General features: G+C 41.1%; 1 protein-coding gene across 2 annotated transcripts; it reads right to left on the reverse strand.

Annotated features, from left to right (window-relative positions):
• Nucleotides 1–2464: 2464 nt before the first annotated feature.
• ilf2 (interleukin enhancer binding factor 2) lies at nucleotides 2465–16785 on the reverse strand. 2 transcript variants are annotated; one of them, XM_080734813.1, is made up of 15 exons: nucleotides 16682–16785; nucleotides 15567–15626; nucleotides 15429–15471; nucleotides 14614–14718; nucleotides 14199–14276; nucleotides 13461–13563; nucleotides 13011–13076; nucleotides 12081–12197; nucleotides 11402–11480; nucleotides 11108–11195; nucleotides 10688–10749; nucleotides 10199–10313; nucleotides 9612–9702; nucleotides 9055–9228; nucleotides 2465–2717 (listed from the first exon to the last, which is right to left on the reverse strand). In XM_080734813.1, the coding sequence occupies exons 1-14, from the start codon at nucleotides 16684–16686 to the stop codon at nucleotides 9077–9079; spliced, it is 1164 nt and encodes a 387-aa protein (XP_080590939.1). In that variant the 5' UTR covers nucleotides 16687–16785; the 3' UTR covers nucleotides 2465–2717; nucleotides 9055–9076. The 2 variants fall into 2 exon arrangements, with proteins under 2 accessions (XP_080590939.1, XP_080590940.1); XM_080734814.1 differs by lacking the exon at nucleotides 2465–2717 and adding an exon at nucleotides 6465–6738.
• Nucleotides 16786–18274: the final 1489 nt, after the last annotated feature.

An 18274-nucleotide genomic window follows, 5' to 3' on the forward strand; every position in this document is an offset into this window, starting at 1 on the left:
AAGTTGTCTCTCAACCTCTCTGTTAATCTTTATCTCAAGTTGTCTCTCAAACTCTCTGTTCTTTATCTCAAGTTGTCTCTCAAACTCTCTGTTCTTTATCTCAAGTTGTCTCTCAAACTCTCTGTTCTTTATCTCAAGTTGTCTCTCAAACTCTGTGGATGAGATCAGAAAGTCGCCGTCGCCAAAGAGAATCATCTTGGAGTATGTATCTTTGCCTCCACCCTGGCCTCCAATCCTCCAATTAAGCTCCTTCTCAAACCTCTCCCTCATCTCCTCTTTTACCTGGGCCTCTGTCTCGCTGCTGATAGTTAGGTCCCTATAGAAGTCAAAACAGCAAAAATAAAAGTATTTTAGCAAAATAATGGGAAATTGGGAAAACATAGCCGAATAGGGCCAAAACTGAAGTGACCCAAAAAATTTGAACCCCGTCATTTTTGATAGTTTGGTCCCTATAGAAGCCAAAACAGCAACAAAAAAAAGATTTTTGCAAAAAAAAAAAAAAAAAATCCTATGGGAATTGGGAAAACATAGCCGAATAGGGCCAAAACTGAAGTGACCCACCCCCAGGAAATGAGGGAGGGGTCTGAAAATTTGAATCCCGTCATTTTTTGATAGTTTGGTCCCTATAGAAGCCATAGCAGCAACAAAATCTATTTTAGCAAAAAAAATCTACAGTAATACATAGCATACCGCACTATGTTGAGTCCCATCTCTCAACCAAGAGTTCTCAAATTCTGCCCCAACCCGACCTGACATTTAGGGCCGGGTAGGGCCTTAAATGTATGCCATTAGCATACATTAGGGCCAGACCTGGATCAGGCACTTTAAGCTGAGGTCGGCATGGGTCTGCTGCCAAGTTGTATTGTTCAGCTACAGTACATCTCACAAAAGTCTCAATGAAAGGAAGACACATTCTTGTACAGACACGGTTCAGTTCGCTTTAGATTTGATTGTTTTGTATTTTTCATACAGTCATTAGACTTTGAGCTATATTTTCGTCCATGCCTTTACCCTTTACCCCTTATCCCTAAACTTCTTTGCCTTTTTTACTATTTTGAAGAAAAAAGAAAAAAAAAAGAAAAGAAAAAAACACTTCAATTAGATGATCTACATCAACATGTTGTGAGCTTGTAGATCAGCTATTTGAACTATTTTTCAAAATAGTAAAAAAAAAAGGCAAAGACGTTTTGGGATAAGGCATGGACAAAAATATTATGTTCTACAAATGAGTAGGATGATATGTGATCTTGCTTGAATACATTTTAACCCACTGTTTTATTTTGTAAATCAGGAATTAAGAACCACCTAACTAGAGGGCTGACCTCTGCCATGTCTCCGGTATAAAGAAAAATAAACAATGTATCACACATATCCTATCATATTTACCAATTAGGCCTGCAGCATTTATGTATTGTGTTCTGCCGTCTTGTGTGAGTGTGTTTACTAGGCGATGGCTCGAGAAACTTTTAGTTTCTAATTACAAAAATGTTTCTACATGATTAAATCAGAAGAGAAAGTCTTACCTTTGATCACTATGTTTAAAACGTAAAGCACACACAAATACATCCAAAGGTTCTCATAGATTGACTCCAGCAAAGAAACCTAGACAAAAGTGCAAGTGAAAGTAATGTCACTAGTGTTCCAGTAAGCAAAATGGCTTAGTGCCCAAACAGGGGTGGAGATGACAGGCACACTGTCCCACCAGGTTTTTGAAATCTGGATTATTTTCTATTTTTTTTTTTACAGTACTACAATTTTGTAGCTATCATTTGATGAGAGTCAAACATATAGTAATTAACTGTAATTATGCCATGGACCATACGTCAAAATATCACACACCCCTCTTCCCTATGGTATTGGTTTCTTCCTAAAGTAGCCAGCGGGTACTGTATGAAGAGACAACACTCAACACTTGTCTTGTACTGCAGAGCCCAGGGAACATAGCCTATAACACAGCCAACAGTGCCACCTCATGGATTCAATTGTAACTGCAAGATTCATGTGTAGGAATTGAGTTAGGGAAAATATATTTTTCTATCGTCTAATGAACTATGATGGTTTATGAAGTATTGAATGGTTTAGGTCTGATCTTGTGCTCACGGAAAGAAAACTACAAGCCAAATGGCTGCCAAAGATCTTGTGCTCACTGAAAGAAAACTAGAAGCCAAGTGGCTGCCAAGTGCAGTCAACGCACTACACTTCTGTCCTATTGGTGTGCCACACAGTCAAGGATCACCAATGGGGACCCAAACAACGCACATGCTTTAGTGCCTACAACAGGACGCTCCACGCCATTTCTCCCATATAACGAAATGAACACATCTGGCACGCCTGGAACAAATGGGTGACTGTAGCTTTACACGCTTTCCTGTTATTTTCTAACGTGTGACAAGTGATTATCTTCGTTGATCATCTATGAAGCACTTTCCAAACAATGTGGTATAAGATAATTAAAGAGACTGGGTAAAATAATAAAAAAACAAAACTTTAATTTAGTCATTGCTTTTACAAAGTACAACAACCCATAAAAAACAACACTGAACAATGACGTTGATATCTAATTTGTTTCTAAGGACATTGAGTTAAACATGTTGGTGCATTGCAGTTTGGTCGAGGCCGGTGACGGTCGCTTCAGCCTGGGACACGATCCAAGGGGCACTTCCAAAAAAAAAAGTAAAAAAAAAAAAAAGGAAGAAAGTTCTTGTGTCTGTGGTGACCTAGAATGAGAGAAATACAAACTGATCAGGGCCTGTATTTATCATCTCAGGATCATGCTTAAAAGTTACAGACTAAACATACTCCCTAGTATGGAGTCATATTGATATATAATTTATGCAGGGACACAAACTATAATGAAACACTGACAATAGTAACCAAGTAGCCTAAGACCAGTGGTTCTAGTGGACCAGGTAAAAATAGACAATAGACAACATTAAGCGAAAATAGATATTCTACAAGCGCACAACGCATCGTGTTGTGTGCTTTTATTTGGGCTATTTTCGTTGTGTAGACGGACAAAGGGCCTAATATAGACCCCTGAGGAGCCCTTGTTAATAATGTATATGTCACGTTTTTTTTGCGTCTCAGGAAAACGGAGAACAGGAGCGCTCGTTTTGCGGCGCGGGGCGGAGCAGGGCTTTGATGTCGCCCATCCTCCCGCCTCCCCCCGCACCTGATAACAACAACACCATTAGTAGCTAGCAGGGGGTGCATGGAACGCTGCGGCTGCTATAGAACGCACAGCTTGTCTGCTTCAATTCAAAATGGATTTTAACGTAAAAAGAGACCTTTTCTACCAGAGGCTGGACACAGACGAGGTTGGCCAAACTGTTAATAGCAACGCTGTATTTTTGACTAGCGAAACGCACAAGGAAATAGTGTCAGCGCTCGAGAGACAAAATGACGGGGGGAAGATGACATGTCGGAAGGACTATCGTCTGAAAACCAAGTACTATGTAAGAGACGTTGGAGGTGTAAAGAAGATTGCCAGGAAAGGAATGGACACTGTGCTCGTGGCAAAAGAGGAATTGTTTGAAATTATACACGAAGCCCATGTCAGAATTGGTCACGCTGGTCGTGATATCTTGCACAAGGAGCTGCGTTGGTCGTTTTATAATGTCACAGTGAGGAGCATTGGCATCTATCTGCGCCTGTGTGAGACATGTCAACTCAAACACAAAAAGGTGAAAAAGGGTCTTGTCGTCAAACCTATTATTTCCGACAACATGAACTCGCGCTGTCAAGTTGATTTAATTGATATGCAGAGCAAAGCCGACAGGGAGTACAGGTTTATCTTGGTTTATCAAGATCACTTAACAAAGTTTGTCTGTCTCCGACCTCTAAAAACCAAGACGGCAGTAGAGGTGGCTGACCACCTACTCCACATCTTCTGTGACAAAGGAGCACCGGCTATTTTACAAAGTGACAATGGCCGTGAGTTTGCAAACAGTGTCATTAAACGGCTTATTGCTATGTGGCCCGACTGCAAGTTGGTTCATGGAAAGCCACGGCACTCACAGAGCCAGGGCTCTGTCGAACGGGCCAACCGTGACATCGAAGACATCTTATTCATGTGGCAACGAGACAACAACACACCGAAGTGGGTCGACGGGCTGTGCTTCGTTCAGTATGCGAAGAACCGAAGGTTCCATTCAGGTATAGCTTTAATGTTTTATGTTTTTACTTTTCTTTTCTGCTTTGTTAATCGTGTACTTTTTTCTGTTAAGCACTTGTGCTTCATTTCTGCTCTGTAAAGCAGTTTGAGCTGCATTTCATAAGTGCTACATCCCATTATAGTCTTAAATATCATTAGTCCTAATTTGGTTAGGTTTAGGCATAGTTTTACTGAGGTTGGTTTAGGTTTAGGCATAGTTTTACTGATGTTAGGGTTAGGCATAGTTTTACTGAGGTTAAGGTTTGGGTTAGGTTTAGGCACAGTTTTACTGAGGTTTGGGTTAGGTTTAGGGTTAGTTTTACTGAGGTTGGGGTTTGGGTCAGGTTTAGGCATAGTTTTACTGAGGTTAGGGTTTGGGTCAGGTTTAGGCATAGTTTTACTGAGGTTAGGTTTAGGCATGGTATTTTCACCAGGTTAACATTCACCAGATTTGGACTAATGGGATGTAGGAACAATAAATTGTTGGACTAATGCCATGGCACCACAAATAAATTGTATTATTATTATTATATTCCACTCAGGTATTGGAAGGAGTCCATATGAGGCCATGTATGGGAGGCCCAATACATTGGGACTGGAGGGCCTACCGAAAGAGGTGACGTCTAGGCTAACCACAGAGGAGGAGCTCATGGAGGTTTTTGCCAAAGCTGAGGATGAAGAAAATCAAGACCCTAGCTTGGCATGTGTGAGCTGTCAGCAGGCAACCTCTGGAGGACTTGTGTGTGCCACCTGTGGCCAGGTCAGTGTAATCGGTCTTATAAGTCCGAAGGTTCATTTTAAACTTGAAGTACAAAGTTGTTTTCAGTCAGTTCTAACCAAATGGCTATTATCTCAACGTTTTCCTCGCAACATAATCACTAAAATATCGTCACTGTCGGGCAAGTTTCAAATGTGTACGTCTTTTGGTAAAGCAAAGCCCTGCTTCATCATACAAGACTGTCTCAAAAAAACTAGTGAAAACAGACGATCTACAAGCACACAATTCCTCGCCATGCGAGGTGTTGTGTGCTTGTAGATCGGCTGTTTTCACTAGTTAAGTACATTTTATAGATGATAAATACAAAACGGTTCTGGACATACAAGGTTTCCACCTGACAACGACGATATGCTATAAATATAAGGTGCTGGTTGTGAAAATTATAATGTAGGGTTGCCTCGGATTAAAAAAATATTTATGGGGTGCCCTGAGACAAAAAAAAGTTTGGGAAATCCTGCTTTATTGTACCTATTTTAGTGCATTACTTTTTCACAGACATACATAACAGCACATCGAAATAACACAAAGGTGTGTTTTATTTTTCCTTGTCATTTTATTATAGGTATGTCATGCTTTTCAGCCCTGCAGTGTTCCCAGGGATGATGAGGAGGGCTGTGGAGCTGTTGTGTGCTCTCTCTGCAATGTGAGCTGTCAGCAGGGGACCTCTGGGGGACTCGTGTGTGTCACCTGTGGCCAGGTCAGTGTAATCTGTCTTTATTGGGGGACTGCGCATAAGTCTGAAGGTTCATTAGTAGGAAGGTTCATTAGTCCGAATTTAGTTAGGGTTACTGAGGTTAAGGTTAGAGTTAGGCATAGTATTCTTAACAAATTCGGACTAATGAACCTTCGGACCAATGCCATGGCACCCTTTATTGCAGGGGTTTTCAAAGTGGGTGACGGGGCACCCTGGGGTGCCGTGACGGCAGTCCAGGGGTGCCGCAAAACCATTTGATAATATTTGGAATTTATTTGGACGCTTGAAAAAATATTTAGTATCATTTTAAACTTGAAGTACAAAGTTGTTTTCAGTCAGTTCTAACCAAAATGGCTATTATCTCAACGTTTTCCATGCAACATAATCACTAAAATACTGTCACTGTCGGGCAAGTTTCAAATGTGTACGTCTTTTGGTAAAGCAAAGCCCTGCTTCATCATACAAGACTGTCTCAAAAAACTAGTGAAAACAGCCGATCTACAAGCACACAATGCCTCGCGATGCGTTATGTGTTTGTAGATCGGCTGTTTTCACTAGTTTAGTACATTTTATAGATGATAAATACAAAACGGTTCTGGACATACAAGGTTTCCACCCGACAACAACGATATGCTATAAATATAAGGTGCTGGGAGTGAAAATTATAATGTAGGGGTGCCTCGGATTAAAAAAATATTTATGGGGTGCCCTGAGACAAACGTTTGGGAAATCCTGCTTTATTGTACCTATTTTAGTGCATTACTTTTTCACAGACATACATAACAGCACATTGAAATAACACAAAGGTGTGTTTTATTTTTCCTTGTCATTTTATTATTTTCAGCCCTGCAGTGTTCCCAGGGATGATGAGGAGGGCTGTGGAGCTGTTGTGTGCACTCTCTGTTGTGTGGCTCAAAAACAAAAAGAGCACCGGGCTGCAGCCAAACGGAGCCAGGAGCAGCAAGCCGAGAGGATGATGAACATGTCGGTGAAACGCTTCAAACCAGCTGACCATGGTCAGTCTGTTCGGGTCCCAGTTCCCGATGTGGACCGTGCCAAGAATGATGCACGCAATCTGTTAGCTGTTGTTCTCAACGTCTCTGAAGATGGTTTCTATAGATTGGGCACAAAAAATGGGGTCCTGAAACAGCTATATAGCCGCAACCAATTTGAGCCGTGTACAGAGTCTTTTATAAACATTGAAGATGTGCCCACAGACAAAGTTGTGTCTTTACGTCAAGCAGCCACTGCCCTGTCGAGTAGCAATGGACAAGGTTTTCAGAGATGCAATTGTAGGCAGACAAATTGTTGCACCACAAATAGGTGCAACTGCAAGTCAAAGGGGCTTCTGTGCAACAGTAAATGCCATGACTCAGCCTCCTGCGCTAATAAGTAGGTTATAGCAGCATTGTCAATGAATTTATGAATATTTATTTTTTTATGTTTACTATATGGATTATTATTTATTGTTATAGCAGCTTTGTCAATGTATTTATGAATATATATTTTTTTATTTTGTTTACAATATGGATTATTTATTGTGGATTATTATTTATGGAGTAGGTCATATCCTCCAAGAATTTATGAATTTGATTAAATAAATGAATTATTTGAATGTTAGTTGATGACCTGTATGAATTACTTGACAGAAAAAATGTGCTGCTTTGACATGAACTTGATATAAGTTCTTTATAGTACTATGCTGATTTGTCTGTCATAATTAAGATATGGGGTTCCCTTTGTTTTCTTTCACCTGTCTCCTCCCAGTGGTGTTATGGGCTCAAGACATTTTCAGTTTATCTATAAAAAAGGAGAATTGTGTTCATTGTTTATGTGAAAAAATGGTCAAGCACCATAACAAAGCTATTCGCAGAAATAAATATTTTCAAATTTCATGAAACTGTTCAATTATTATATTATAGGTTACAATAAATTCATATGTGGGGAAAATCTCTACTGCTAACAAAATATATGTAGCTACGCTAACTAGAAGTAACTGCCTATTCTCAGTTCAAAGTGGTTGAAATGGATTTCAAACGTAATTTGAAATATAATGTTATGTTGTGATCTTTCCATTCGTGTGTGTGGGGTGGGGGGGAATCATAGGGGGGAATACATTGACGTGAGACTTATGTCAGCGGCTACCCGGCCGAGTATCCGGCCTTCAATAAGCCTCGGTGTTTATTAGTCATGGCGCGGTGTCTCAGGCGACCATGAGTCGTTGTGACGGTCGCATGAGCCAACTCAGCGCCGTCAAGTTACATAAACTGGGGTACAGAATAGTAAATATGTTCTTCACCGAGATTCTACACGTTAAAGCTAATGGCTAAACACAGCCGAGCTAGGCTAGTAGGTAAACAAGGGAAAATCCCAGTTGTCCAACGTCCGACTGTAATTATTATTGTCCACGACATTGCAAGCGCCGCGAAGGCCAGCGGACCTTGGTCCTGCTCTTCGCCCCCGAGCGCCGCAGGCGCGAGTGGCCGCGAAGAGCGGGCCAGGGCCGCGCGGCCGGCGGAGCGCCGCGCGAGTTACGAAGCCGTGGTGAATGCAATCGTTATAATTATGCCCAGGCCGTAAGGCCTGGGCAAGCCCACGATAAACGCCCTGTCCAAGTGACTACAATGGAGCTAATGGCTAAGCTAGGCTAGGCTAGGCTAGGCTAGGCTAGTAAATAAAGAAAGAGTCGCAAACGAATGACGTCACCGTCTACACTGTTGCGGGTCGCAGACGAGTGACGTCACCGACTCCACAGTGAATGGCTGTGTTGTCGCCATCCAGTGGTGATTATGCAGAACTACACAGGTGTGTTGATTATTAGTCACTATCAAAGTGAATTGATCATGTGGTAGGGGGTGTGGTGAACTACAAAACGAGCGCTCTTACCACAGTCTTACTGAGTTACCCAAACGTACTGTAACATATATACATAGGGTTTATGTGGTGAATACTGTAGGATGCAGAGTTTTTTTTTATAATTTAGCTGTGATTTCTTGATTTAGATGATGTGGGCTAATGTAGGATGCAGGAGTTTTATATAATTTAGCTGTGCTTTCTTAGAAGCCAATTTGATCATTTCAGCATTGTGTGGTAGAGGTAATATTATGTTCACAGCCATTCAAAGTCACTTGTTTTGTTTCGAGGAAATGTAAAAAGATAATCTGCGTTCCTACGGATCCATTGTACTTCTTGATAATACAATTGTGTAGTTCTTAAAAATACTTTTCATTAGTTACATATTTATAAAACACACAACCACTCAACTTGGAACCCCTTTTTTGTCATAACTGAAGAATTCAAAAAGAAAAGATCTACAAACTCACACGGCGCTTGTAGATTAATTTACAAAAATAAAAATTACATAGAGGTACAAGGTTTCTGTCCAACAGTGATGATATAACAAGCATAACTGAGGCTTTGCTTTCCTACCTTAAAGTCATGTGTTTGTTTGTCACTCCTGGGTCTCCATGCTCTCATCTTCTCCATCACCTCCTTCCTCCTGCACCTCCTCATCCTCCTCCTTCCTCTCCGGGGGCTTCTCGTACGCCTTCTCTGACGGCGTGACGATCACACCGTCCCACGTGGACATCTCTGATGCCAGGTCTGACACAGAGAGGGCAAAATATGTCATCCATTAATAAATATTACTCTTATTTTTGTCCTATTTGTATTTGCTAATAAAAGCTTAAATGACATGCAAACTCTATAGCCGACCTACAAGCTCACACGCATTGCAGTACCATGTGTTGTTAACGTGTAGAACGGTAAAATCTCACTATTTCGAACGACCAGAGGGTTAGCGACTCACCCCACGGAGGTTAGGGTTGGGTGTCGAAAAGATGACATGTATGTATAAACAGCGAAGTGCTCCCGTGTAGAACGTCTTATCACATGACAAATTCTTACGACTAAGTGTAATATAGGGCTCCATGTTAAAAGTGTATGACAGTGAAAACAAGCATGCATTTAGTAGAGAGGAAGCTTACAGCTGGCGTCTCCCTCCAGGCCCAGGATCTTCCTGTAGCCTCCATGAGACAGAACCCTCACCAGAGTCTGGGCTGTGAAACACACCATGTCCTGGAGAAATATGATGAGAAGTCAGTGGGGGAAATCCTATGAAAGAACAAAGATTCTACAAACAAACAGTATTGAAACTAGACCGTTGCAACAAAAAAATAGATACTCTTGCTTCAACTTTTACTACTTCAGCTGGTATTTCAGGCTTTCATGTCTAATGGTGGTTCCCATTATGACATCATGCATGTTTATCATCATTTGTATTTAGACATTTAGCAGCTTATCCAGAGCGAGGTAAACCCATTTCCTCTGAACTCTCTGAATTTGAAATGCAAAGGAGAGAGGGTGAGGTGCCTCGGTAAAGTAGGATCACATGCAACCTAAGAAGAACCTACAGTAGGATCAGACTAGAAGTGTTACCGAAGTGCTGTGGACTCATAGATGCACAAACGTAGCAGCTGTGACTTGTCTAATTTTGAGGGGACAAATACAGAACCCCACTTGAAACCCAAGGGGACAGTTTGAGATCCTCTGAACTTGTGACAAGCAGACATACCTGCTGTTCCAGAGTCATGACAGTGTGCACTCTGAAGTTTCCACTCTCACAGGGGTCTGTGATGCCCACTGAGCCAGGCAGGAAGAGTCCAGCAGCGAGCATCTGGAGGCAACGTCTAGAAAAGAAACCCAGACAAGGAGACCAATGTCAAGGAGACTGGTTTACAGTACACAGGGAAAGATCTCATTTTCATCAAGCAACATGAACTGTTATTTTAACAGAGCGTGACTCAAAGTTCAAACGATAGTCTATAATCTCCCAACAATGTAGATCCAGAATTAAAGTTTTAACTAGGGCTGTCACGATGACGTTGAATATTTTAGTTAATTTTCACACATACGGTAATTGCGATTAACCTTTTTGTTTTTGGCATTAAACATGAATACAAATTAGCCTACGTTTCCGATTGCCTTGGATTTTATATAAAAGAACGGCTGAAATAGCTGAAAACCTTAGACAATAAAGGACATAGAAATACTGGCAGGTTACCTGTAAGCCACGTTTAGGGTCAGAGGCTGCCTGGAAGGGTTGTTCATCACTGCTGAATGACCCTGGGAGAAGGGGAAGTGTGATTACTGGGATGTATCTTTTTAGTTCTGATACCTTCTAGCCTGCTGCCAGCTGAACCCAATGAGATCAAGGCATGCAATTCATGTTTCCACCTCTATGGATTAATCTGTCTAATTTCCCAAAGAATGATACAGGCATGGTTTGCTCAGTAATGAATACTAACTAAATATTTAGAAGCTGGCAAACCAGAGCACACGCAAATCAATGGCAATTTTGTTCACATTGTATTATTTATCTAGACAGTGTTTGACCATAAGTACTAAGAATGATTAGCCAAGGTTTAGGTAGTTAATATCTTTACATTGTTTTATCATATTAGCAGAGTGTTTGTGGTCTTACCAGCAGGTCCAAGATCCAAGGGGTCATGGGTTCAAACCCAGGGAAACGCTGCCTGAGGTCCTTTAGCAGACGGATCAGCACTTTGACCCTGAAGTAGAGAAAAAGTGGTTTAGTATTAATCGGACGGGCGTTTCTCTGCCTTTCTCTTCCTAGTGAAGTGCTTCCCCAAGCAACCGCCACAAAGTTAATTCTGCTATATTCACAATTTTTACAACGTTGACATTGTCTGCTTCTAATGCCCCAGTACAGGGACGCCAGGTTGGAATAAGTAAGAGTTGAATGGGGGTTTCTTACGTGGACTGAGAGGCGTTCTCCTCAAACCAACGGGCGTGACGGATGGCAGCCAGGGCACTCTGCAGCACCTTGATATCCACTGTAGACACACACATCCACAGGTCCAGAGTCAAAGTACTGAATTGAGTTCACCTCTAACCAGGTTATGTTTGCCTTTCACAAAGAAAAGGCTCTATAGAACGATTTTTCTTCTGAAAATGAAAGCAAAAATAAAACCCTGCATTCTGCATTCATTAACATTTTAGCTTGTATTTATCATCATATCGAATAACAATGAGAAACATTACACTCCTGTTGGCTTTATTTTAGGCAGAAGAGGGGCACTACAGTTTAGTTAGTGTGGGTGCCTCCGTAGAAGGCCGCGAGGCACAGAGACCACCAACTACAAAAAGGTTTACCCATCATCCTAGATTGCCATTTCTCTGCATTTGATGTCATTACCTTGTGTTTTCCTAGCTTACTATAAATTGCTCCGTTTCAAAAGTGTCTGCTAAATGCTTAAAATTGTAAATTGTATCTACGGTCCTGATTGGTAAAGTGAATAACAACAGTAAACATCTTTGCGTGCATTTCTCAAAAAAGAGCCATCTATTCCTATCTCAAGAAAGCGCCCCGACCGGCACCTTGTAAAAGCTGTGTTATTTTCTTTGGGTGAATGAGTTCAAGTGAGGGTACATACAGTGCAGCTCAGGGTCCAGCTTGCGCAGATTTGGGGGTACAGTGGTGATGAGGATCTTGACTGTGGCGTCAGCCGAGCTGATCTCAAAGCCTGTCTCATTGGTCAACATGGACAGCACTGACATGGACACAAAGACAAGAAGGAGGGGTATTAAAGACATTTTGTGAAATAGGATGGGTTCAAAACACGTGGACGTGGCCATGGCTACACGGAGCTTGATATTTCTGAAGCTAGACATTTTTTTGTGCTGTTGGGGCTTGCAGCCACATGAAGCTGGATATTTCAGCTGCGAAGCAGGATATTTTTGAAACCGGATAAATAAGTAGAGAGATTGAAAAATATCCGATTCACTGGATAGGAGTAGACAGGGAATCCGGATATCTCTGAAGACTTTACTGTGTGCGTGCTTGTTAGACCTAGATATCTTTGTTGTGTGGACCTAGATATTTTTCTATGTGAATATCCGAAAAACCGGGATGTATGAAATATCCAGCTCCGTGTGGATCTAGATATTTTTCTATGTGGGTATCTGAAAAACCAGGATATTTCTGAAGCTAGACATTTTTTTCTGCGTTTGGGGCTTGCAGCCACACAAAGCTGGATATTTCGGCTGCGAAGCTGGATATTTTTGAAACCGGATAAATAAGTGGAGAGATTGAAAAATATCCGATTCACTGGATCCGTGTAGACAGGGAACCCGGATATCTCTGAAGACTTTACTGTGTGTGTGTGTGCTTGTTAGACTTGGATATCTTTGTCGTGTGGATCTAGATATTTTTCTATTTGGATATCTGAAAAACCGGGATGTATGAAATATCCAGCTCTGTGTGGACCTAGATATTTTTCTATGTGGATATCTGAAAAACCTGGATATATGAAATATCCAGCTCTGTGTAGCCTATGCCTAAAACACACAGGAACAGAACTCACCTTCAGCGGGGTCCTGCGTGCGAAGGGTCTCCACAACCTTGTTGCCGAGCGCAGCGACTGCCTCCACTGTCAAAAGATGAAACAGAGAAATTACTTTCAAAGAGAGGATGCATGTTTAAAGCTGTAAACGTGAACCTTCATGTCCCACCCAGGATGCAAGCAGCAAGATTTGATTTCTATTGTTGAGCAAAATACAGAAAGGCTGTTCAGGAAGAACATAAATTGTATTCTGACCTTCATGCAACACCTCTGGTCAACCAGTAGGTGTCCTATTTGACCATATGGCATAATAAATGTCTCAATGGAAGAGTAGGATGACCACCTCTAGTTATTTTGCATTAACATTATCCAAAATACAGACAATTGGTTAGAGATAGTTCAGGATAGCAGCTTTATCTAAAAAAGGACTGCAGGCAGCTCATGAAAACATCCCCCGCTGTGTTGACTTACGGGTGGGAAGGATCTTGAGGATGACCACCAGGTCAGCAACATTGTGTCCAGTTGTCATGGTGCCTTTCTTATAAGATCCCACCTGACGCACCTCTTCAATTTGCTATGGGGGGAAGGGGAATATGAGTTATTGTGAACAATGTGTACAAGTGTTAGCTGTATGGTAATTGACCATATTCATATATTTTGCTCTCACCTAATGAACCCTAGAAACCCTAATCTGGGGTCAAACATTCCGCAAATATACCAGATTTACAAGTAAACTAGCAGATCGTCTATTTTCTGCAAACATTTCATTCATTAGTTGTAGAGCAAGTAAAGTATATGTATAGCGTTTAAACGGTTATGCCGTATATACAGAAAATTGCAGCTCTACACATTTTTAGATCTGCTAATTGCACCGTCTTCTATTTTTGAAAGTTTTCACCTACAACATGCCTAAAATAGGGACACGATGTGTAACGTGGTTAAGCCACCCCGAGTGTGACACAAACCCCAGTGAATATGCCCTGCCTACGGAACTCGTCTGTTGATTCGTTCCTGCAAGGCTGGCGTGCCAATAACCACGATAATGCACACCCTCTCATGTAATATATTGCTTAATTCTATAGACCTTTTTCCAGAGCGCTGCCATGTAGCTGTGGCGTCGCTGTGCGAAGCGGTGCTGCTTGACACCGCAGTTATGGTTTGCATTAAGATTTGAAATGTTCATGGAAATTTGAACAATCGAAGACTCACCACTTCAAAGGTGCCAGGAGCAACAATAAGGTTGTCAATGACGTTGTTGATCTTTGTGACCAGGGACAAAATGGAAGACTAAACAAAGAGAAGACAAGAGAGACAAATTGTTAAACAGTGCTTGGACTGGCTTTTATCAAACCGTTCAGATCAAGTTCCTGATGCAAAGGATCCACACTAAAATGTACTTTTAACAGTGACATGCAAAAATATATAAGATAGCTGAGCTTGTCGATTGGGTATTTTCAGTATTTTACACATTTTCAAACTTATAAGGATGTGCCCAAATATGAGTCAATTATTCCATTAAGTGAATTGATTAAATTGATTAGTTTTACAGGTGTGTGTGTGTGTGTGTGTGTGTGTGTGTGTGTGTGTGTGTGTGTGTGTGTGTGTGTGTGTGTATGTCAGTCACCTGCTCAGCTGGCGAGGGGCTCAGGTCTTGGTTTCTCTTCAGCAGACATTCACTGAAGGCCGTCTCATCAGGAGCAGGCTTCACTCTGGGAAAGGCCATCTCACACTGGACACAACAAGCACATAGTTTAGCACAATGCGGTTATAAATTACAACAAATATTATAGTACGAAATAAATATGTGCATGTACCATTATAGTACGAAAGAAATAAGTGCATGTAACATTATAGTACAAAAGAAACTTCCTGCTAGAGACCGATCCCGTTTAACAGTATAGAAATTTTCATTTAACAACCAATGCAACAAAATAAAAGCCTGGGTTCCCGAGGCTACGTCTTGACTGGCATCGACAATCTTGCTGGCTAGCTGTAGGCTCCCAACATAACATTTGCCAATAGATTAAAAGTGTATTATTATTATTATTATTAATAAAGCTTTTAACCTATTCAGCAATGATTTTGGGATATTTGCAAGTTATAAAACCACTCAAGAAAATACAGTAATCCGATTTCAGCATCATCCATCTAATTTCTGCAGAAAAAATAAACCACATGAACCCTAGGTATAACAATTGTGGGGCAAACTTTCAATGACAATTGTGCCATTTGAATTCTAGTTCTGACATACATTGTAGCACAGAGCACAATATCCCTGGAACCACCACAACCGCAAAAGCTTAAGAAAAGAAAAAAAGCTATTGACTTCAGAGACAGTGTTTTTGATCATTTCTACCATAGATCCCAGCACTTTTCATACGTGGGAAATATAACTGCAAGAAACATGACGACAGATGCGAAGCACACCCCTTTACTCACCACATAAAAATCAAACGGGATGTGTGGCACAAACGGACGGTACCTAGAAAAAAGAAAAACAAAGATGTGTAAGTTCTACGTCTTATAAATGACATACATTAGTTAACAATGGATAGTGGAACAGAGGATAACATTTACCCCTGTACGAGTCCTCCACGGGAGCCAAAACGCCCTCCCCTCCCACGGCCCCGATCGCCTCTGTAGGGACAAAAGAAACAAGAAATTATTTAGACACTTGAATGTACTACACAACAACAGAGGCATTTCATGAAATACTTCAGTGGCTAATGAGAATAATCGATTAAATTGAATTATGAAGGGGGGAAAAAACAACTAAAATCTATACAAAAACATGGTTTGGTTATAATTAACAGAATAACTAGCTAAGAAAATATTTAATTGTTGCTGCCCTAATCAACACATGAATGTAATAATTTGGTGTCGATACTGGATCTTGTTAACAGGCCCAAGAACAACAATATTTACAAGTTTTTTTTTAAACCTGTATTCTAACCCATTGCACATTTTAGTGATAGTCTTCGAGACTGTTTCAGTTATCTTACATGGGAATTATTCTGTTCTCCTCCTTAACATTGTAGCAACAATAAGCTAACAAATTATTACGTATGGCCAAAATACTAAAACTAAATATAACCACCTAGTAATATGTGCATTAAAGCATATCACCCAGTGATGTGGATGTATGATCCTAATTCTAAATACCAAATATTAAACACAAAGTGAGAGGAGTGGGATTTCAGGGCTGATCAATAGGGAAAATATAAAATGTTGACCAAATACCCCGATATATCGATGTAACATCGCCCATCTGTCCGCTAACGTTAGCTCGGCTTTGTTGCCACACACACACACACACCGGCCCCCATTGAATCCATTCATTCTCTCTCGTGCTTATGCTTGCTAGGCTAGCTAGCTTCGCTGGGGAAAATAGCCAAACAACAAGCTCAATGCGCGTTGTGAGCTTGCGTGCCATTATCGAAGACGTTTTTAAAATAATAGAAAAATAGGTTAGGACATTTATTGAATTACAAATTCATTCATCCATTCGGCCGAGCTAGCAGCGTTAGCTAAGCAGGCTAACTATGTTAGCAAGGCCTCCACTCCCATCTCACGCTGGCTGCGCGGTTTAGCCAACGGCTAGCCGGTTATTATTACATTATAAACTAACGCCCGGTCCCAGTGTCCATATAATTTATGTTTATATAAACAGGCGTGTAGAGTATCATAGTCACCTCATTGCGTACGACGTGTTGGTGACTGGAAACACAGAAACAACGGAGAAATTCTTCACTCAGCGCTCAACGCCGGGCAGCAGTGGTCTCTATGGTGGTCTGACTGGAACGGAAGCGTCAAAGACGTCGACATAAACAAAAAGGGATGCTTCCGCCAGGGAACTTCAAAATAAACTGAACAAAATGATTGCTTCCGCGAGGGGACTTCAAAATAAAGTTGGACATGTTTTTTACATATTTTGCAACTTTATTTATGTCTTGTTATTCTTCTTATTCTTATTATTAGTAGTAGTAGTTCTACTACTAGTAGTAGTAGTAGTAGTAGGCCTAGGCCTATAGGCTATTTGTTGTATCTATCTATAAATGCGACACATCTCTGCGTGCGTGCGTGTCTGTCTGTAATCTGCGGCCTCCACCCCGACCCGACGCACGTTTTTCCTGAACCGGCGCAAAACATTCGGAATCTCCTTATGCAGAGCTGATTGTTGACATCAGGCTGTTCCGGAGGAAATCAGCGCAATCGCTGACTCATTGAGACATCACTTCATAAAAGGCTCTGACATCACGTACGCCACATGAGTCAACAAAAAATGCCATGAATGTCATCAGTTTGACGTAACCGAACCACGGGTATGATGGGTATTGCCTAACAACCGGAGGGGCATCATTCCCCACGGGTGGCAAAGCAAACAGGCTGCGTATACACAGATAGACAGATACAGAGATCTCCATATATGGGCATAACATGGACGCAAACAGACAGATATCTCCATATATGGGCATAAATGGACACAGGCAAACAGATGGTCAAAGCAGGTCGTATGACAACAGGTATAATGGGGTTTGCATTAAAGGGTGGGGCATTCATTCCCAATTTACATCGTTCCCGAGTTGGCCAGGTCGCCGACTAGACGCTCGAGGGCGGCCGAGCTTCTAGTTCATAATAATAATAATAGGCCTACATATTAGGCTATATTGATTAATATTTGCGTTTAGAGTTCCCTCTTTCTGTAATTTTCTGAGAGTCAGCGTAAATACAAAATCTAGCCTACCTAGTCCCAGAAATGTTCATTGGAATGAAATGCACATGAAGCACTGTATTTGTTTAAATTCTCCACAGGAGGGCGAAAAGGACCACAGAATAAAGTCAGTTTTGTGCAGTGGACTAGACGTTTTGTTTCTATATTTCCTTTAATTCTTTATTGTCAAAACAGAATGGAATGGAAGACAGTAAAACTGGGTATTAAGGGAAATAAGAACACAACCAACCCAGGAATAGCACAATGATCTTCATAAATCATAATACTAATTAATGGACACATCATTTAATAATAGCACACCAGGTGGAATGGGCTATATGGGGATGATTGTCTCATAATAGCTTGAGACATTAATCACTTCTGTCTAGTTCTCCTTGCCAGGTCAATTTTCAATTTTAGCTAAACATCCAAAAAACAGAGCAACAGCCTAAAATGCTGCATGGCACTAGTTTTATTCTATAACATAATATAGGCATATTCACATTTATTTTAACAGTAAAAACACATATGAGGCAAGCTTTTTACGCAAGTGTGAACTGGCCAAGAGGCAGAA

Source organism: Nannobrachium achirus (assembly GCF_963921795.1).
Source record: "Nannobrachium achirus genome assembly, chromosome: 10".
Taxonomy (NCBI): Eukaryota; Metazoa; Chordata; class Actinopteri; order Myctophiformes; family Myctophidae; genus Nannobrachium; species Nannobrachium achirus.